This window comes from Chiloscyllium plagiosum, unplaced genomic scaffold (assembly GCF_037043375.1).
Source record: "Chiloscyllium plagiosum isolate Xiang-an unplaced genomic scaffold, Cpla_swu_hap1 HiC_scaffold_12, whole genome shotgun sequence".
Classification (NCBI taxonomy): domain Eukaryota; kingdom Metazoa; phylum Chordata; class Chondrichthyes; order Orectolobiformes; family Hemiscylliidae; genus Chiloscyllium; species Chiloscyllium plagiosum.
In genome coordinates this window covers 47620852-47639452 of record NW_028270150.1, presented here as the reverse complement: position 1 = coordinate 47639452, position 18601 = coordinate 47620852, and the positions used below count along the sequence as shown (strand labels likewise).

The 18601-nt window shown below is 40.3% G+C and overlaps 1 protein-coding gene across 2 annotated transcripts in view; it reads right to left on the bottom strand.

Moving 5' to 3' along the window:
* Positions 1-987: 987 nt before the first annotated feature.
* Positions 988-18601, bottom strand: part of gdap2 (ganglioside induced differentiation associated protein 2) — a 77718-nt gene continuing 60104 nt past the window's right edge. The window contains exons 11-13 of one of the 2 annotated variants that reach the window (XM_043700939.2): positions 7175-7229; positions 6720-6863; positions 988-4418 (exon numbers count right to left, since the gene is read on the bottom strand). In XM_043700939.2, the coding sequence (XP_043556874.1) occupies positions 4371-4418; positions 6720-6863; positions 7175-7229 (247 nt within the window). In that variant the 3' untranslated portion in view covers positions 988-4370. The remainder of the gene's footprint in view (positions 4419-6719; positions 6864-7174; positions 7230-18601) is intronic. The other variant, XM_043700940.2, reaches the window with a different exon arrangement.

Below are 18601 nucleotides of genomic sequence, written 5' to 3'. Positions count from 1 at the left end.
TTTAAAGTGATTAATGAAAGGGACATTCGATTAAATTGAGAATTAATTGGGTAACTAGAAATAAGAAATTGAGAATAAAAAGATGACTATTTGGCCCTGCTTCACCACTTAATAAAACCATTGGTGATTGTAATCTCAAATCCATATTCCTACTTACCCTGGATTAGATTTCATTCTCTTGCTTACCAAGTGTACACTTTTGAGCACATAACTGCATATGAATAAAAAACTACACAATTTGTACTTGGTAACATTTTATTAACATAAAATAAAACTTGCCTGCCCAAATAGGGCAAGTTCGTATTCACAAACTATAAGATGAATGCATTGGTACTCGCCAAAAAAAACACATGAAGTGAAACTAGTTTTAACACAAATGAATGCAGAACCCATACATGTATACATGAACAATTGTGGGGAGCCATTAGTGTGAAGTTCAGTTCCAAGCATAAATATTTAAGTAACAAATAAAAGGGAGACTTTTGCATGTTTAAGTATGACTTTGCATTTGTAAGTGACTTGGCAGCGATATGGTTAGCCATACAACACATCACCGTGATTGCAGGTTCAAAGTTTTTGGCACAAGGAATAATTGGCTCGGTCAAAGCAGCTGAACCAGTTCTTTTCTATATTGGTGAAGACGACTGTCCTCCCCTCCCAAAACAATGCTGAAGGAAAAAAGCAAAATAGGAAGGGAAGTGGAAACACTCCAATATTGTTAAGAATATCATGTGAATGCTTCTACATCATAAAATAACAAAGATCAGATTATGACTAGTGAAGGAGTATCTTCACTGAATTCATCGAGGAGAAAGTGAGGTCTGCAGATGCTGGAGACCAAAGTTGAAACTTTATTGCTGGAACAGCACAGCAGGTCAGGCAGCATCCAGGGAACAGGAGATTCGACGTTTCGGGCACAGGCCCTTCTTCAGGAATCCTGAAGAAGGGCCTGTGCCCGAAACGTCGAATCTCCTGTTCCCTGGATGCTGCCTGACCTGCTGTGCTGTTCCAGCAATAAAGTTTCAACTTCACTGAATTCAAGCAGGTCATTCTGTAAAATTTGTTGCTGAATGCCAGTTGTTTTAGGATACTTTGAATTATATTTACCTTGTGATAAAGTGTGCTACTTAAACAAAATTCTCTGCTTTTTATACAAGCAACATATTCTGATGGTAAGCCACTGAAAATAATTTGCAGAGTATTTATAGCCTTTCAGTAAGTGAAGACATTAAAAGATCTGTCTATACTTTGAGCAATGTCTGACTTTCCCCCCCGCCCAAGACTCACTATTGTCAATGAAATTCTTCTTTGTCCTTTACTAGAAAAAAAGTGATATCCCATAGTAATATTTTTGACCTTGAAAAGCAACTGGAAATTAATGCTATTACCTTAGTTTTAGTTCCCTCAGATAATGCACAAGATATGACTCTACTTAAGTGTTCTAATATATTTCAATAGTGATGCAGCCACATTATCAAGTGAAAAATAGAGATATTTCAAATTTGGATAAATATAGAGAGCAATTAACTATAAGTGTGAAGATTGGTTAATGAATTAAAACATGAAAAGGAAGCATTTTTACGTGTTCTTTGAGTTTAGCAGAGCATATTTTTGCATAAAGGTTGTGCATTAAGCAGTAAATGATTAAACAAAGAACGTCCATCTTTTAGATATTCTCCACTGTTGCAGTTCATTCCGAATTCAGGAAGAATGTTTATATTAGGTTTATATTAATGAAATACCAAGTTGCTCTTAAAATGGAAAAAACTAAAATAAGTAGTCACAAACTTGTTTAATCCCCAAACTGCCAGGATTTACTTTCTGAAAGACAATCTTGCTCATAAGTTATAATACCTCAAAATAAATGTACAGACGTCATTTGTACCTCTCAAATAGAATAAAGCTCTTATCCTAATGCCACAATTACCAGAACAGTTGGAGACGAATTGGAATCAAAATTGTTTCCAATACAAACTAAAATAAAAGTTCTCTAACATCAGAGCTGACAAGGGACTTTTTTTTTAAAGCTCTTGCCCATACAGGTAGGATGAATCCCACTTAATGGAGAAGTTGATACTGGCCATTATGCAAAATCACATTCATTGGCATGTTTTATGTTCTTCAATGAAAATGATGAATCACAACCTCAGAGTAACACACAATTCATTTTCCAACCCAGAAGAACAAACTACTATTATGTCAAAGAAAGGAATAAGACCCTCAATTTCAAACTGCTTCAGCTCAGAGAAGCTTATTTGAAGTTTAAGGTGGAATCATAAATGTACAATTCAAAAATAACCATGTGGAAATTATATTACAATTACATGTCAAAGTTAAAGTATTCAATATACAAAAGATACAATAAATGTTCTTAATTTTACATATGCATTTACAGCTGTAGTGTAAACAAAGAATATTTACAACATGGATGGGATAAATTGCGATTGGAATAACATACAAACACCATTTTTAATCCTCCAAACAACAAGACATTATTTTTGAGTTTTAGAAGCCTTTTTCCAAATCTCAGACAAAAAAAAAATCCCCGGTCATAGAAACAATGTGTCCTACACCTAATTTTCTTTGAGGCTCTTGTTGAACCAGTGTGAAACTTGCAGAACCATCTTTGTTCTGAGCAATGTGGTAAACTAAGCTCCAATACAAGTACCAAATTTATTTTATGCAACTAAGTTCTGCCCAGTAGTCACCTGAAAAGGTGTGCAGTGGACTTTCATCCCAGGGCTGAAGTCTAACCTGGTATTGAGCATTTAACTTTAAGCTTAAAAACCAGGAAACAATTTAAATGGAATAACTATGCAACATACGATTATGCGTTTTGGCCACTAAACTCCTGAGGAATAAATACAGTAGAACCCCCGTATCCATAGGTTCGGTTTCAGTGGTTTCAGTTATCCGCGGTTTATACTGCCCGAAAATATTACATGGAACATTCCAGAAATAATTCCAGGGGGCTGCCGGGGAGATAAGTTTCCCATTTAAATGATAGGGTTCGCTACTATCTGTGGTAGGTCTTGGAAAGTATCACCCGCGGATATGGGGGACACCTGTACCTGAGGCATTCTACATTTCTCCTTTCTAAGCTCTGAATCAATGATTTAAATAGTGACATCATACTACAAGAAAAAATAATTGTGCACTGCATTTAAAGGAAGGTAAACTGCAACGGCAGTTCAATAATCAGTAAGATCAAAGATTTAAATGCCACGTTAAAAAACTATTAAAAAGTGACTATCTTGAAAGAATTGCAGCAAAGACAATACAATGAAAAAGGTGTTAAGTGACAATTAAAATTTTGTTGCAAGCTAAAATTATTCAATACAATTAACACAATCTATAAAAAAAGTCAAAACTCACTGATTAAAAACCCATCAAATAAAGACCATCGTACACTAGATTAACTGTTTTGAGCAAGAATGACTAAATATACATGAGACTTTCCTACTTGCGAATTTTTTTTTAAAAACTGCCTAAAGTTGTGTCTTGCCTTTTATTTATCCAATGTATTAATGTGTTTCTCAAAGTTGAATAATTGCTTTTGCAATATGCTGAACAAAGGCAATGTAATTGTTGCACTTGTGTGCCCACCTGCTTACCTGCAGCTGTGAACATGAGGAAGAGGGTAAAATGGAAGATTGCTTTACCAAATTGAAGTTGGAATACAGCCAATTGCTGACCTGAATTTTGCAGAACCATCTTTGTTCACTTTAGCTTTAATTGTTTACGTTAAAACTGAGTGTACCAGAGACTATTCTGGTTACAGATCACTTCATTTCCTTTTAAATTCAGGCATAGTTTGATGTGGTTGTTTTAAGTTTTATGATAACCTACCAATGAATTAACAAGTATGACATGTAATCATCAATACTAAAAACTGATTTAATAATATCCTTCATCATAATGAAATGTCAAAATAATATTATTTATCCTGCACTCTGCAGATAAATGTTCTACAGAAAGTTTTATTTTATAGTTTACAACACTAGGCACAATTTATTTTTAAAAGTAATAAAAAGCATAAATTCACTATAGAAGCCTTCAGAACACCATTAAGCCTGCATCATACTCTTCCAGAGTTTTGATTAAATTGACAAGCTTTAGACAGTGGAATCAATAATGTTATTAGAATTCAAAACAAGTGATCTTAAAAATCATTCTTAAACAAAAATAGGAAAATATTTGCATTCTTAAGGCAACAGCTGCTGTCCCATTTCGTTTTGCCTCAAGTTGATTGTTGCTCTAAAAAAATTCCAAAAATTTGGAGGAAAAAGGGCCTCCTGAATATCAACATTCATTTAGAACATCCAATTCCTGATACGAACTGTATGTAGAAACCAATAGCATGCTGATTTTCATAGGTCAGGAGAGGACGGGCATGAATATTGGTAAGGTCCATTTATCTATAAATAAAATGTAAAGAGGTGGTCATTTCAACATCCTTCAATTTAGGCAGACAGCTGTCCCAATTCTATGAGTCTAAGGTTAAATTTTGATAAATAGTTGGATTCTATTCAATAATTTTGAAAATTAGATAAAAAACAGATTTAAAAGGAGCAATGAACTCAATTGGACAAATCACAGCCAACTTGCTATAATTTGTCACATTGAGGGTTTATAAATTAATACTCAAAATTTTGTTCAAATTTTATTTACTTGCATGGAGTCAAGAGCAGCATCAAGAGTTTTGAATGTTTTTGGCTTACAACAATTGGACTCACATGAAGCTGTTACATTAGAGTCCTTTCCCCAGCACAAAGTGAATTCACTTGATCACAGGTACATACAAGTTAAATAGACTATAGACAATTGGTGCAGGAGTAGGCCATTCTGCTCTTCAAGCCTGCACCACCATTCAATATGATCATGGCTGATCATCCTTAATCAGTATCCTGTTTCTGCCTTATCTCCATAACCCTTGATTCCACTATCCTTGAGAGCTCTATCCAACTCTTTCTTAAATGAATCCAGAGACTGGGCCTCCACTGCCCTCTGGAGTAGAACATTACACACAGCCACCACTCTCTGGGTGAAGAAGTTTCGCCTCATCTCTGTCCTAAATCATCTATCCCGTATTTTTAAGCTGTGTCCTCTGGTTCGGCACTCACCCATCAGCGGAAACATGTTTCCTGCTGCCAGAGTGTTCAATCCTTTCATAATCTTATATGTCTCAATCAGATCCCCTCTCAGTCTTCTAAACTCAAGGGTATACAAGCCCAGTCGTTCCAGTCTTTCCGCTTAAGATAATCCCGCCATTCCAGGAATTGACCTCGTGAACCTACGCTGCACTCCCTCAATAGCCAGAATGTCTTTCCTCAAATTTGGAGACCAGAACTGCACACAGTACTCTAGGTGTGGTCTCACCAGGGCCCTGTACAGCTGCAGAAGAACCTCTTTGCTTCTATACTCAATCCCCCTTGTTATGAAGGCCAGCATGCTATTAGCCTTCTTCACTACCTGCTGTACCTGCATGCTTACCTTCATTGACTGGTGTACAAGAACACCCAGATCTCTTTGTACTGCCCCTTTACCTAAATTGATTCCATTTAGGTAATAATCTGCCTTCCTGTTCTTGCCACCGAAGTGGATAACCATAATTGGATTATTTATTTTCTTGGGAAAATGGTGTGAAGGTGCAGACACAAGTATAGCTGTGTGCTAAAGCTAAGACAGCTATTACAAGCTGAAATCAATGCAGGAAATATTCTTTTTACTTTGAAGTTCAGTTTCAGCTTCCTTGTACTGTAATTCAGGAATGCCACCACTCCAGTTTTTCATAACTTTGCTTAATCATTCACTCATTTATTCCACTGGAGTGGTGAAAAATACTGTTTATTTCCATTTGCATGGTCTCTGATAAGAAAGAACTAGATATAAACCAAGTTGAATACGAGAAAGCAAAATGGGCACCTGAAAGTTGGCTTACAGAGAATTGTCATACATTGACAGGGAACCTATATTTTTTTCTTCAATGAAAATCATTTTAAAGGTAGATATCATGCATCACTATAGGCAGTTTTTAATAAGAAATTAGAAAATAATTTAATAATTGCTTTAATGATTTATTTTTTTCAACAATTCTGACCAATATTTAGCTAATCATTTGCATACAACCAGAAATGAAGTTGAATTTTCAAGCATATATTTGTTCATGGGATGAGAGTATTATTTGCTTGGCCAGTATTTATCACCCATTTGCTGAACTGAATGGCCTTGCTAAAACCAGTTCACAGGGTAGTTGAGGGTCTGGAGCCACATACAGGCTAGTCTAGGAAAGACCTGCGTCAACCTTTCCCTCAAGGACATTAGCAAACTTTTTGTCATGACAATCGACTGTGGTAATGTGGCTGCCATTATATTAGCTGTGAATTCCAGTTTTTATTGATTTCAAATTTCACCATCGGTCATGGTGTGATTAAACCCAATTCCCAGAGCGTTAACTTGGGTGTCTGATTATCACATTATCACCACTTCCCCTTGTATCAAGCTGCAGATCAAAACTGAAAAGTAAATGCTAAAGCACCTAGAATCTGAACAATCAATTTTCAAATTGTAAAAAGTAAATGAACATCCAAAAATATTAATATTTGACATTAAAATGTAACACTATTTTCCTCTTGCTCTTCCCACCCCCTGCCCCCACTAATCCTGATCCAACCACGTAATTTTTTAAAGTAACAGGACAGAGTAACCTGCTCATTTACCCTGGCATCATACTCCAATACGAAAGGTGGAATATCAATCTGCTCTGGGGAAATAAGCGTAAACAACTGAGGTAGACTCTCAACATGATGAACTTTGTCCTTTAACCCAGAGACAGAAAAGGTTGTGAACATCCAGGTCATCACCTAGGTAAGCAAAAATAGAAAATGAACTATGCATTTGAAATTTGCAATGTTGGTATATTCTACTTCAATTAGATTAGCTTTAATTTGAAAACAGATAGCTTTGCTCAGCAACCCCCACTATTAGAATATTAAAGCTTTGCAAATGCTGGACAGTGCACACAATTAAGCAATGGGAGCAAGACAAATAAACAAAAAAATTTAATTTGCTTGCAGCAATTAGCCTCCAGAGTTGTGTTTCACACTTTAGGGCTGTTCATTTAGTTTTCCTAATGTTGGATTAGCACCGTCAATTCATTATGTGAAACACATACCTTAGACCGAAATGTTGGATGCACAAAGTAAAATGCCTTCATGTTTTTCTTGTACCTAGGGAACAACAGGGAAACATTTTATATCAAGAAATTTCCACTGCTATCAGCCCCTGCAATATTGCCCCCTCTAAAAGTTGTTTTTAATGATGCAGATGAAAGTTTTGGTTGTGGATTTCTCCATTAAAGATACTGACGTCTCTGTATCCCTCAAGTTTAGCACAGGATTTGTTACAGGATTTATTCTACAGGACAGGTCAACTAGTACACGATCAAGGACTAAACTAGTCATAAATGTGGCATTACAAATGTCGATCATTCTAACAGGCGTCTCTCTATCTGTGACAAATTATAAACCAGTGTTAATGATTCATTTAGCAAAGCTGACAAACTTTACAAGAATACTTGAATTTCCAGAAAAATATTGCTTGAAACACTTCATTCACTCAGGTTGAATGAATTTGGTACCATTCCAATTTTCAAAATTAGCAGAATGAATTGAAGAAAAGCTTTAATCATTTAAATTATGTAGTTACTTTTTTATTGAAACTCCATTGCAAAATTAACAACTTCTTTAGGGCCATAGACAAAATAACAATGCTGTTTTCAAGTTCTGTTAATTGGAAAAGTTTGATAATTGCAAGTGGCCAGTTATAGTGCAGTTGGTTGAGTGAAAGAAAATGAAATGTAGGAAGGCAGGAAGTCTGGTGTTACTGTAAAATTACAAAAAGCCAAATAAATAGTAAAAAAAAAAAGTCATGATTTGGAGATGCCAATATTGAACTAGGGTGTACAAAAGTTTAAAAAAATCACAACACCAGGTTATAGTCCAACCGGTTTATTTGCAACCACTAGCTTTTGGAGTGCTGCTCCTTCATCAGGTGGTTGTAGAGTATAAGATTGTAAGACAGAATTTATAGCAAAAGTTGACAGTGTGATTGATGTAACTGAAATTATATGTTGAAAAAGACATGGATTGTTTGTTAAGTCTCTCATCTTTTAGAATGTCCATGTTGGTTTCAGTTCTTTCATATGTAAATTGCAAAACTTTTTTACAAGATACATTCTCAAATGAACCCTCTGTAGCAAATCCTGGCTATGTCGAAGCTTCTGTCGTGACACTACAGATTTCTTACAGAAACTCAGCACCCACGGACCAGTTGAACCGGGAACATTCCTCGTCACAATTTCAGCACTCTGCACCAGCATCCCCCACAATGAAGGCATCGCGGCAACAGCCTCAGTACTCAACATCAATAACTGCCAATCTCCGAACACCATCCTACAACTCATCCGCCTCATCCTCGACCACAACGTTTTTCACCTTTAACAACCAGACACACACAACAGCCATGGGGACCAAATGTGCACCGCAATATGCCAACATTTGCACACACAGGTTCGAACAAGATTTCTTCTCTATGCAGGACTTCCAACCAACACTGGGTCTGTGGTGAGGAGTCACTGAAACAGCTACACAGTGATATCAACAAGTTTCATCCCACCATCAAACTCACCATGGACTACTCTTTACTATCTGTCTCATTCTTGGACACATGCATCTCCATCAAGGATGGGCACCTCACTTCTACTCAAACCCACGGATAATCTCACGTTACTACACTTCTCCAGCTTCAATCCGAAACATATTAAAACAGCCATCCCCTACGGACAAGCCCTACGCGTAGGGACCTGTTCAGATGAGGAGGAATGTGACGGACACCTGGAAGTACACAAGGATACCCTAATAAGAAGGGGTTATGATGCTCAACTCATCGACCGCCAGTTCCAATGTGCCACAGCGAGAAACAGTAATGACCTCCTCAGGAGGCAGATACGTGCTGCAACTGACAGGGTACCCTTCGTTGTTCAGTACTTCCCAGGAGCCAAAAAACTACACCATGTTCTTCGCAGCCTGCAACACATCACTAAGACCTTCCCCACAGCTCCACTTCTCACCTTTAAACAACCACCAGACCTCAACAGATCATGGTTTGTAGCAAACTGCCTGGCTTTCACGACAACACCATACAACCTTGTCACAGTAGATGCTGCAAGTCATGTCAGAGTGTGGACATGCATACCACCAGTGTGCGTGGAGACACCGCCCACCATATACCTGGCAGGTACTCATGCGACTCAGCCAACGTTGTCTATCTCATACGCTGCAGGCAAGGATGCCCTGAGGCATGGTACATTGGTGAGACCAAGCTACAGCAACGGATGAATGGACACCATACAATAATCAGCAGATAGGAATGTTCCCTCCCAGTCAGAGAACACTTCAGCGGTTGACCTCAGACCTTCAGGTGAATGTCCTCCAAGGCGGACATTGGGACAGGCAACAACAAAAGGTGGCCGAGCAGAGGCCGATGACCAAGTTCGGTACCCATGGGGCTGGCGTCAACCGCGACCTTGGGTTCATGTCACACTACAGGTGACCCCACTGCACTATACACACACACAGACACACATACCCCTACAGACCCTCTCTCATACACTCCCACACGCACCCTCTCACAGACTTATACCCCTTTACACTCACATGTATACACACATTGCCTCACAGACACTCATAACCCTGCTCACACCCCCACCTACACACACACACACACCCACATTCATCTAAGTTTGTGGGGTGAATTTGTACTTGCAGAATTACATTTTACTTTCCTCAAAAACTGCATGAATCCATGTAAGATTCTGTAAATCCGTTTTTTTAGATTAGAATCAGTCTGACCATTGTGGCACAGAGTCTCACAGAGGGAGCTAACACCTTAAATGCATTATCTGGGCTGACATGACACCAATGGTTAAAGTTCACTTGAGAATGTAACTTTTAAAAGAAGTTTTGTGATTTACATATGAAAGAACTGAAACCAACATGGGCCATTCTAAAAAATGAGAGACTTAACAAACACCAAGTCTTTTTCAATATATAACTTCAGTTACATCACACTGCAAACTTTTGCGATAAATTCTGTTTTACGATTTTATACTCCACAACCACCTGAAGGAGCAGCGTTCCGAAAGCTAGTGCTTCCAAATAAACCTGTTGGACTATAACCTGGTGTCGTGTGATTTTTAAGTTTTTAAAAAACGTTAAGAGTTTGAGAACTGGCATTAAGCAAAACAATATAGTGTCAATATAAAGAGAGACTATTAGCACAGAATTTAAAACAGGATTATATTCAAATGAAACGCATTTGGAGGAGTGTTTGGTGGAGTTCAAGTAAGTGTGTTACTCAGAGAATTAGCTACAGATTTGTTTATATGATACATTTTCTAAAATGGCTTCATTTTCATCTTTTTCCTATAATAATAATTGCCCCTGCCTCTTCCCTTTTTCCCATGTTACAAGTAGTCGTCACAAATGCTGTTTATCATCCTTCGTATGCACTAACGGAACATTTTTCTGTAGCCAACATGTCCTTATAGGGACTTGAACCCAGGGCTGTTTGGCCGAGACAGCATCAGAATCACCAAATGCACTACTTGGGATCCATTATTTTTCTTACAATAACCCCTTGCAAAACAAAGAAAACAAAAAGCGGAAGGAGCATAATTCTGTAAAACAATGCTTGAATAGTCATGCCTTGAAAACCAAATTACAAAAACTGATTGAGTATATTATCAAGCTTATTCAAGTTCCTGCATCTCTAATCAATAAAAAGTATCGACAATAAGACAAATCACATTTCATTTCATAAAATCATACAATGGTTACAAGCACAGGAGACAATACTTCATGTCTCTGCCAGATTTCTCAGACAGTCTCAATTGCCAATCTCATCCCCCGCTGTAGTTCTCCTTAGACAATCACCCAATTCCCTCTTGAAAACCATAAGTGAATCTGCCTCAACCACGTCTTTAGCAGTGCCTCTAGATCTCACTTGCTGCATAAAAATAGTTTCCTCACATTGTATTTGATTTCTTTGATTTTTGGCTTAAACTGGAGTCACTATGTTCTCAACTGCTCCCCTGATGGAAATGGTTTCTCCTCATCTGCTCTATACATATCCATGATGATAGATAGACTTAATCAAATCATTTCTCAACCTCCTCAAAAGAGAATGGCTTTAACTACTCCAACCAATCCACATATCTGAATTTCCTTATCCTCGTAACTAGTCTCATATTGTAGTGATTGTAAGAAGGTCAGCTAGGTGGACCTCCATGATTGGGGCTGTTGATCTGGTCCAATCAGGGGGACCTGGCTGACAGATACAAACAGAATATTCAGACGTATTCACACTGAAAACTGACTCTGAGGGAGCTGGATCAGTGTTAGGGACTTTCCATGTGCAAATAAAGGGCGACTTGGTGACAGGATACTGACCTCTCTGGAGTTATTCCAGTGGTGACAAGAGTGGGATTAATGGTGCAACCATGAAAGAGCACCTACTAGCTGAAGCCCAACTGGACTTCAAATAGGCACAATTGGCTTCATCATTGAAAAATGCGGCAAGTGGAGCATACGAGTTGCAGCATATTCCAAAGGAAGTGGACACCCTCACCAGTCTGACTGAGCTTGGGCGAACCCTACTTGAGTGAACACAATAGCACAGCCTTATTCAGGACATATTCTGAACAGAGGGACTCTCGGTCAGCCCAAAGCTAAACCCCAAAACGTAGCCAAGCCTTGGCCAAATAGTTAAAGTTTCTTCAAGATACAGGCCACAAGCCACTGTAATTAGAGTCAGAGAGATGTACAGCATGGAAACAGACCCTTCGGTCCAACCTGTCCATGCTGACCAGATATCCCAACCCAATCTAGTCCCACCTGCCAGCACCCAGCCCATATCCCTCCAAACCCTTCCTATTCATATACCCATCTTAAATCTTGCAGTTGTACCAGCCTCCCACATCCTCTGGCAGCTCATTCCATACACGTACCACCCTCTGCGTGAAAAAGTTGCCCCTTAGGTCTCTTTTATATCTCTTCCCTCACCCTAAACCTATGCCCTCTATTTCTGGACTCCCCGATCCCAGAGAAAAGACTTTGTCTATTTATCCTATCTATGCCCCTCATAATTTTGTAAACCTCTAAGGTCACCCCTCAGCCTCCGACGCTCCAGGGAAACAGCCCCAGCCTGTTCAGCCTCTCCCTATAGCTCAAATCCTCCAACTCTGGCAACATCCTTGTAAATCTTTTCTGAACCCTTTCAAGTTTCACAACATCTTTCCGATAGGAAGGAGACCAGAATTGCATGCAACATTCCAACAGTGGCCTAACCAACGTCCTGTACAGCCGCAACATGACCTCCCAACTCCTGTACTCAATACTCTTGACTAATAAACGAAAGCATACCAAACGCCTTATTCTATCTACCTGTGACTCCACTTTCAAGGAGCTATGAACCTGCACTCCAAGGTCTCTTTGTTCAGCAACACTCCCTAGGACCTTACCATTAAGTGTATAAGTCCTGCTAAGATTTGCTTCCACAAAATGCAGCATTTATCTGAATTAAACTCCATCTGCCACTTCTCGGCCCATCTGATCCAGATCCGTTGTAATCTGAGGTAACCCTCTTCGCTGTCCACTACACCTCCAATTTTGGTGTCAGCTGAAAACTTACTAACTGTAACTCTTATGCTTGCATCCAAATCATTTATGTAAATGACAAAAAGTAGAGGACCCAGCACCGATCCTTGTGGCACTCCACTGCTGTTGGTACGTGGATTCCATACAGCTCAAGAGTTCCACAAAACCTAAATTGAGCAAAAGCACTCAGGCCAGTATCCAGGAGAGTGCAAACCCAGCAAAGTCTGCCTACATCTGGGTTAGAAGTTATATTGCATATCAATATCCGAATCAGAACCAATCAAAACAAACATTTGGTTAAATCATCACTCAATTCTAATGGAGGTTAATAGTAACATGACTGTTTCAACGATCACAGAACCAGTCTTGAACAAAATTCACTCTGGACTCCAACCCTTCAGTTTGTGCAAGACCTCAGCTGAATGAGAACCTATACTGGGCATCCTTTGCAGATTAAGTTTACAACTTTGTTTCCGGTCCTTTATGAAAAACAGTTGGTTCAGTTACTCCTGAGTGTAGTAAAACGCTTGGCCCCAAGCTTAATAGGGCAAAATTGGTCGAGAAAGATTCCTCCAGATTGGCGCAACATTTTTTCATTAGAAAACAGCTGCCTGAGTGAAGTCCGAATTAAATACTCAGAGGTTTTTCAGGAAGGTATAGGGACTATCAAAGGAGCCCAAGGACATCTTGCAAGTTGGCTAGGAAGCAATTCCATGATTCTGCAAGGCCCATCTCATGCCATTTGCCTTGCAGGCAAAAGCAGAGACAGAAATTAGAAAGCCAGAAAGCAAAGGAATCATCAGTTTGTGGAATGAGCAGCACCGGTCATACGGATTGTGAAGCATGACCGGTTGGTTCATCTTTGTGGGGATTTTTAACAAATGGTAAAGTGCTTTTCATAGCTGGATGAATACCCAATCGCTTGCATAAATGATTTAGATGGCAGCGGTGGCAGGGGGGGGGGGGTACAGTGGGCAGAGCTGTCCTTCACTAAGCTAGACATGAGTCATGGTACTTGCAATTGCAGTTAGATGAGGATTCTCACAAGTTTTCTACAATCAATACTCATAAGGGTCTGTATCAATATACAAGACTGCCACCTGGTGTATCACCAACCTGTGCAATCTTTCACCTGACAATGGAGAACATTTCACAACGTCTACCCCAAGTTGCCATTTATCTAGATGCCATATTAATAAGAAGGAAGATCAATAAAGAGCACTTAGACAACTTGGACATAACCATATGCCTTAGAAGGGAAACCTCCGTGTTCCAGGCACCCCAAGTGACCTACTTGGGCTAGAGTCAACAAGACTGGGTTAAACCCATTGGAAGATAAAGTGAGGGCAATCAAATATGCTCCGGCTCCCACCTTTGTACAGGAGCTTAAGTCTTTCCTTGGGCTGGTGACTTATTACAGAAAGTTCATGCATAAGCTCACCTCCATCCTGGCATCTTTGCATCAAAAGGGTCAGCCTTGGAAATGCTCTTATAGCCAAGCCATTGCTTTCAGGGACGTGAAGAAATAGCTATCATCCTTGAAGGTGTTAGCATACTATGATCCCAAGTGAAATATGTATTGATACCTGATGCCCCCTCCATATAGCATCAGGGCGGTATTAGTGCATAGTTGGCCCAATGGAGAGGAATGCCGAATTGTGTATGCATCCTGTGCGTTGGCTAATGCACAACATAAATATCCTGATAGCGAGGGAAGGTTTGACAGTCATTTTGAGGTGAAGTAGATTTGTAATAATAAACAGATGACAAACTCTGCTAGATCTAAATGAAAAGGACAAAGCAGTGCCATCCACAGATTCAGGCTGAATTCAGCAATCGGCTCTAATACTATGTGTGCATAGTTACAAATTGGAACACTGTCCAACAGGCCAAGTAGTGAATGCACTGACTCACCGCCAACTAGCAGATACACCACCAATGATACCAACGTGCCATTGCTTTAACTTTTCTAGATGCAGTCACAGCTGACAATATCAGACTGGATGTAGAAAGATCTGATCCTGGAAACAGCTGGTGGTGATGGGCAAAACCAAAGGGCTGTCATTACCAAAATTGAAACCCTTTTGGACCCAGAAAGATCAGATCACAGTACTGGACATCATTATGGGGAACAAATTAGATTATCTTGAGCTGTCCAGATACTGGCTGAACTCCACCAGGGTCTGGTAAAACATTGTGTGTGGTGGCCAAGTGTAATGTTGATATAGCCACATTGTTGGCAGTCTGGGCACTGCCCCACCAAGGACAAAAATTAACGCCAACAGCTCCCCCAACATTCCCCCGGGAATGGCAGGTAAATCCTAGACTCTGTTACACATCAATTCTGCAGGTCTTTTCATGGGCTCAATGTTCTTAGTCATTGTGAACACCCATTCAAAAATGGGTGGATGTGCACAGGGTTCATTCATCAAACACAGGGATGATGATAGAGAAACTGCACATATCTTTTGCCATACGCAGACACATTGGTCACAGATAGTGGGCCATCATTTACAGGCAGGGAATTTGAGTAGCTCCTAATGTCGAGTAGCATGTGACGTACAAGGGCAATTCCATACTATCCATCATCAATGGTCTGGCAGAAACAGCAGTTCAGACTTTGAAGGCAGATTTATGGAAACAAACTACAGCTTCATTAGATACCATACTGTCCTGGTTCTTATTTGAGTTTGGGTGTATCCTTCATGCACGTGCCGGATGGCTCCAGCTGTGGGAGTGTGTACGACCACGTGCATGTACATGTGTGAGTTATAAAGTTCAGCATAGGAACCATGGGTATGAATGTTACGACACGGCGTAAACCCTCCTGCTTAATTTAAAACCAGCAAAACTGAAAAGATTTATCTTGTGCAGTAATCTGTGAAAATTCAATAGGCCAAGAACTAGTTAAAGTAAAAATTACAAACTTTATTTCTTAAAGTATAACAGAGAATAATTAACTAACAACTATTTACAAGTCCTTACTCTAACCTATCTTTTACCTTCCCTTCTATAATACTAGTCCGATACAATTCCCGATTACAATTTACAAAACTTCCTATCCCAAACCAAGCAACTTTCATTTTCTCTGAATTCCCATCTTCTTTTCTTCTTCTTAGGGATTTCTGCTTCACAGGTTACTGATCGATAAAGGTACTTTTAAGAGAGCTATTTTTCAGGCAGTCTTTTTACATGCTGGTAGTTTGGCAGCTCTCCTCCCAACTATTCATTTTTCCCAGTTTTATATGCCCAAAGCATCGGATTGTGTCATTAGCTTTTAAGATTGTCAATATACTAAATTTGAACTGGATTGGAGTTTGGTGTTTTGGGGGGTATAATTTAAACTGACTGGCCTAATTTTGTCATTTCCAGGTAACCCAGCTACCCTAGTTACCCCAGTAGCTGGAGTATATGTTACATTGTTTTCGATTGAGAACACTTGGTGCTGTCACTGCCAGCTTTTAACTCTCTTAAAAGGTACAATACATCCACATCTTCATAACAAGAGACATGATTGACTGAGGTCAGGTCCAGTATGTACAAAGTGGGTGCAACAGTCCTGAACAAGCATGTGGACTATACGAAAGCTACGAATTCGCAAACTGGGCAGGAGCATAACATGCCCGGCTCTACGGAACAGTCGGAAAGGCTGGTGGAACTCATGGGTTCTCCCAATTCATCAAATATTGAACAGACGTCAGAATCTAAGATGGACATGGCAGATGTCATTGCCTCGACGCCTTTACTGCCTGAAGAAATGAATACATTTCTTCCGAGATGCTTCAGGTCCAAGAGGCAAACTATGCTTTACACGCCACCCCTATCAGAGGGGGATTTGGTGGAACCTGACCTCGTGCTAAAACACTCCAGGAGGAGCGACACAAAGAACTAGCCTACACCCTCAAACTCAGAGGGTGAGGGATGTAGTGACTGTAATGAGCTCAGCCAGGTGGACCTCGTAGAATATCAGTTCCCTGATTGGACCAGATTAACAACCCCAATCAGGAAGCCCAGGCTGACAGATAAGAACAAGGTGGTAAGGGCAGTGTTTGTCACTGGCAAGGGCAGTGTTTGTCACTGGCCACCCGGGTGTTTTCCTATCTTCCTGGTGGTGGAAATTGAATAAAGATTCGTGCACTTTGTCTTTCACTGTGTCTCACACCTGCACACACACACCATGGGTTCTGGGGATAAAATAAGCACTACCGCACTTAGGTGGTAGTGTGGGGGTTAAAATTTAAAAAAAAGAAAAAAACAGGGAATTAGGTCGGAGGAAAAAAAAATATAACCAGAACATTCAGCACTGCCCTTTTAAAAAAAAGAAAAAAAGAAAAAAAAAAGAAAAGAAATAATAAAAAAAAAGAACAAGGTGGTCAGACATCCTCACACTCAGCTGTCTCTATGGGAGCTGGATCAGTGTCAAGGACTCTCCACGTGTAAATAAAGAGTGACTTGGTGATGGGATACTAGCCTAGAGTTATTCCACATATCTAAGTTTAAATTAAATATTGATATTTATGTTCTGTCCCACACCTGGAATTTATTATCCCCCAATCTCATTCCTCTATTAAGTCCTAACCATGTAGTCACCTTCCAATTTATATCCATCTACATGAAAGCAACACATTTTAATCTCAGGTTAGATTACTACAGCACAAAAAACCTACTCAAAGTCAACATATTTAACAGAACTGTCGATAGTGCATTTACTTATGTAACCAGTGTACGACCCTTTGATACAGAGATGGAAATGTGTTGCTGGAAAAGCGCAGCAGGTCAGGCAGCATCTAGGGAACAGGAGAATCGACGTTTCGGGCATAAGCCCTTCTTCAGGAATGAGGAAAGTTGGTCCAGCAGCCTAAGATAAAAGATAGGGAGGAGGGACCTGGGGGAGGGGCGTCGGAAATGTGATAGGTGGAAAGAGGTCAAGGTGAGGGTGATAGGTCAGACTGGGGTGGGGGCGGAGAGGTCGGGAAGAAGATTGCAGGTTAGGAAGGCGGTGCTGAATTTGATGGATTTGACTAAGACAGGCTGGGGGGAGGGGAAATGAGGAAACTGGTGAAATCAGAGTTCATCCCTTGTGGTTGGAGGGTTCCTAGCCGGAAGATGAGGCGTTCTTCCTCCAACCGTCGTTTCGCAGTGGTCTGACGATGGAGGAGTCCAAAGATCTGCATATCCTTGGTGGAGTGGGAGGGGGAATTGAAATGTTGAGCTACAGGGTGGTTGGGTTGGTTGGTCCGGGTGTCCCAGAGGTGTTCTCTGAAACGCTCCGCAAGTAGGCGGCCTGTCTCCCCAATATAGAGGAGGCCACATCGGGTGCAAAGGATGCAATAGATGATGTGTGTGGAGGTACAGGTGAATCTGTGGCGGATATGGAAGTTTCCTTTGGGGCCTTGGAGGGAGGTGAGGGGGGAGGTGTGGGCGCAAGTCTTGCACCTCCTGCGGTTGCAGGGGAAGGTGCCGGGAGTGGAGGTTGGGTTGGTGGGGGGTGTGGATCTGACGAGGGAGTCACGGAGGGAGTGGTCTTTACGGAATGCTGATAGGGGAGGGGAGGGAAATATATCCTTGGTGGTGGGGTCCGTTTGGAGGTGGCGGAAATGGCGGCGGATGATGCGCTGTACATGGACCCTTTGATACAGTCAAGCACAATATTCTCAAATACCTTTGTTGTCCAATTACATGGAATTGGTCTTAATCAAAGCCAATAAAAATCCAACAATGGTTTCTCTTGGTGCCATATTACCTTTGGTGCCCCCAAGTAGCCATCAACATTATGCCTTTTCTTCCTGTTGGGATCTTCCTTAGAGATGGAACATACCAAATACTACTTCAGAGGTTCTCTCGAACACGGCCACTTCAACTGATGTCGTCAGTCTGCTTGTTCA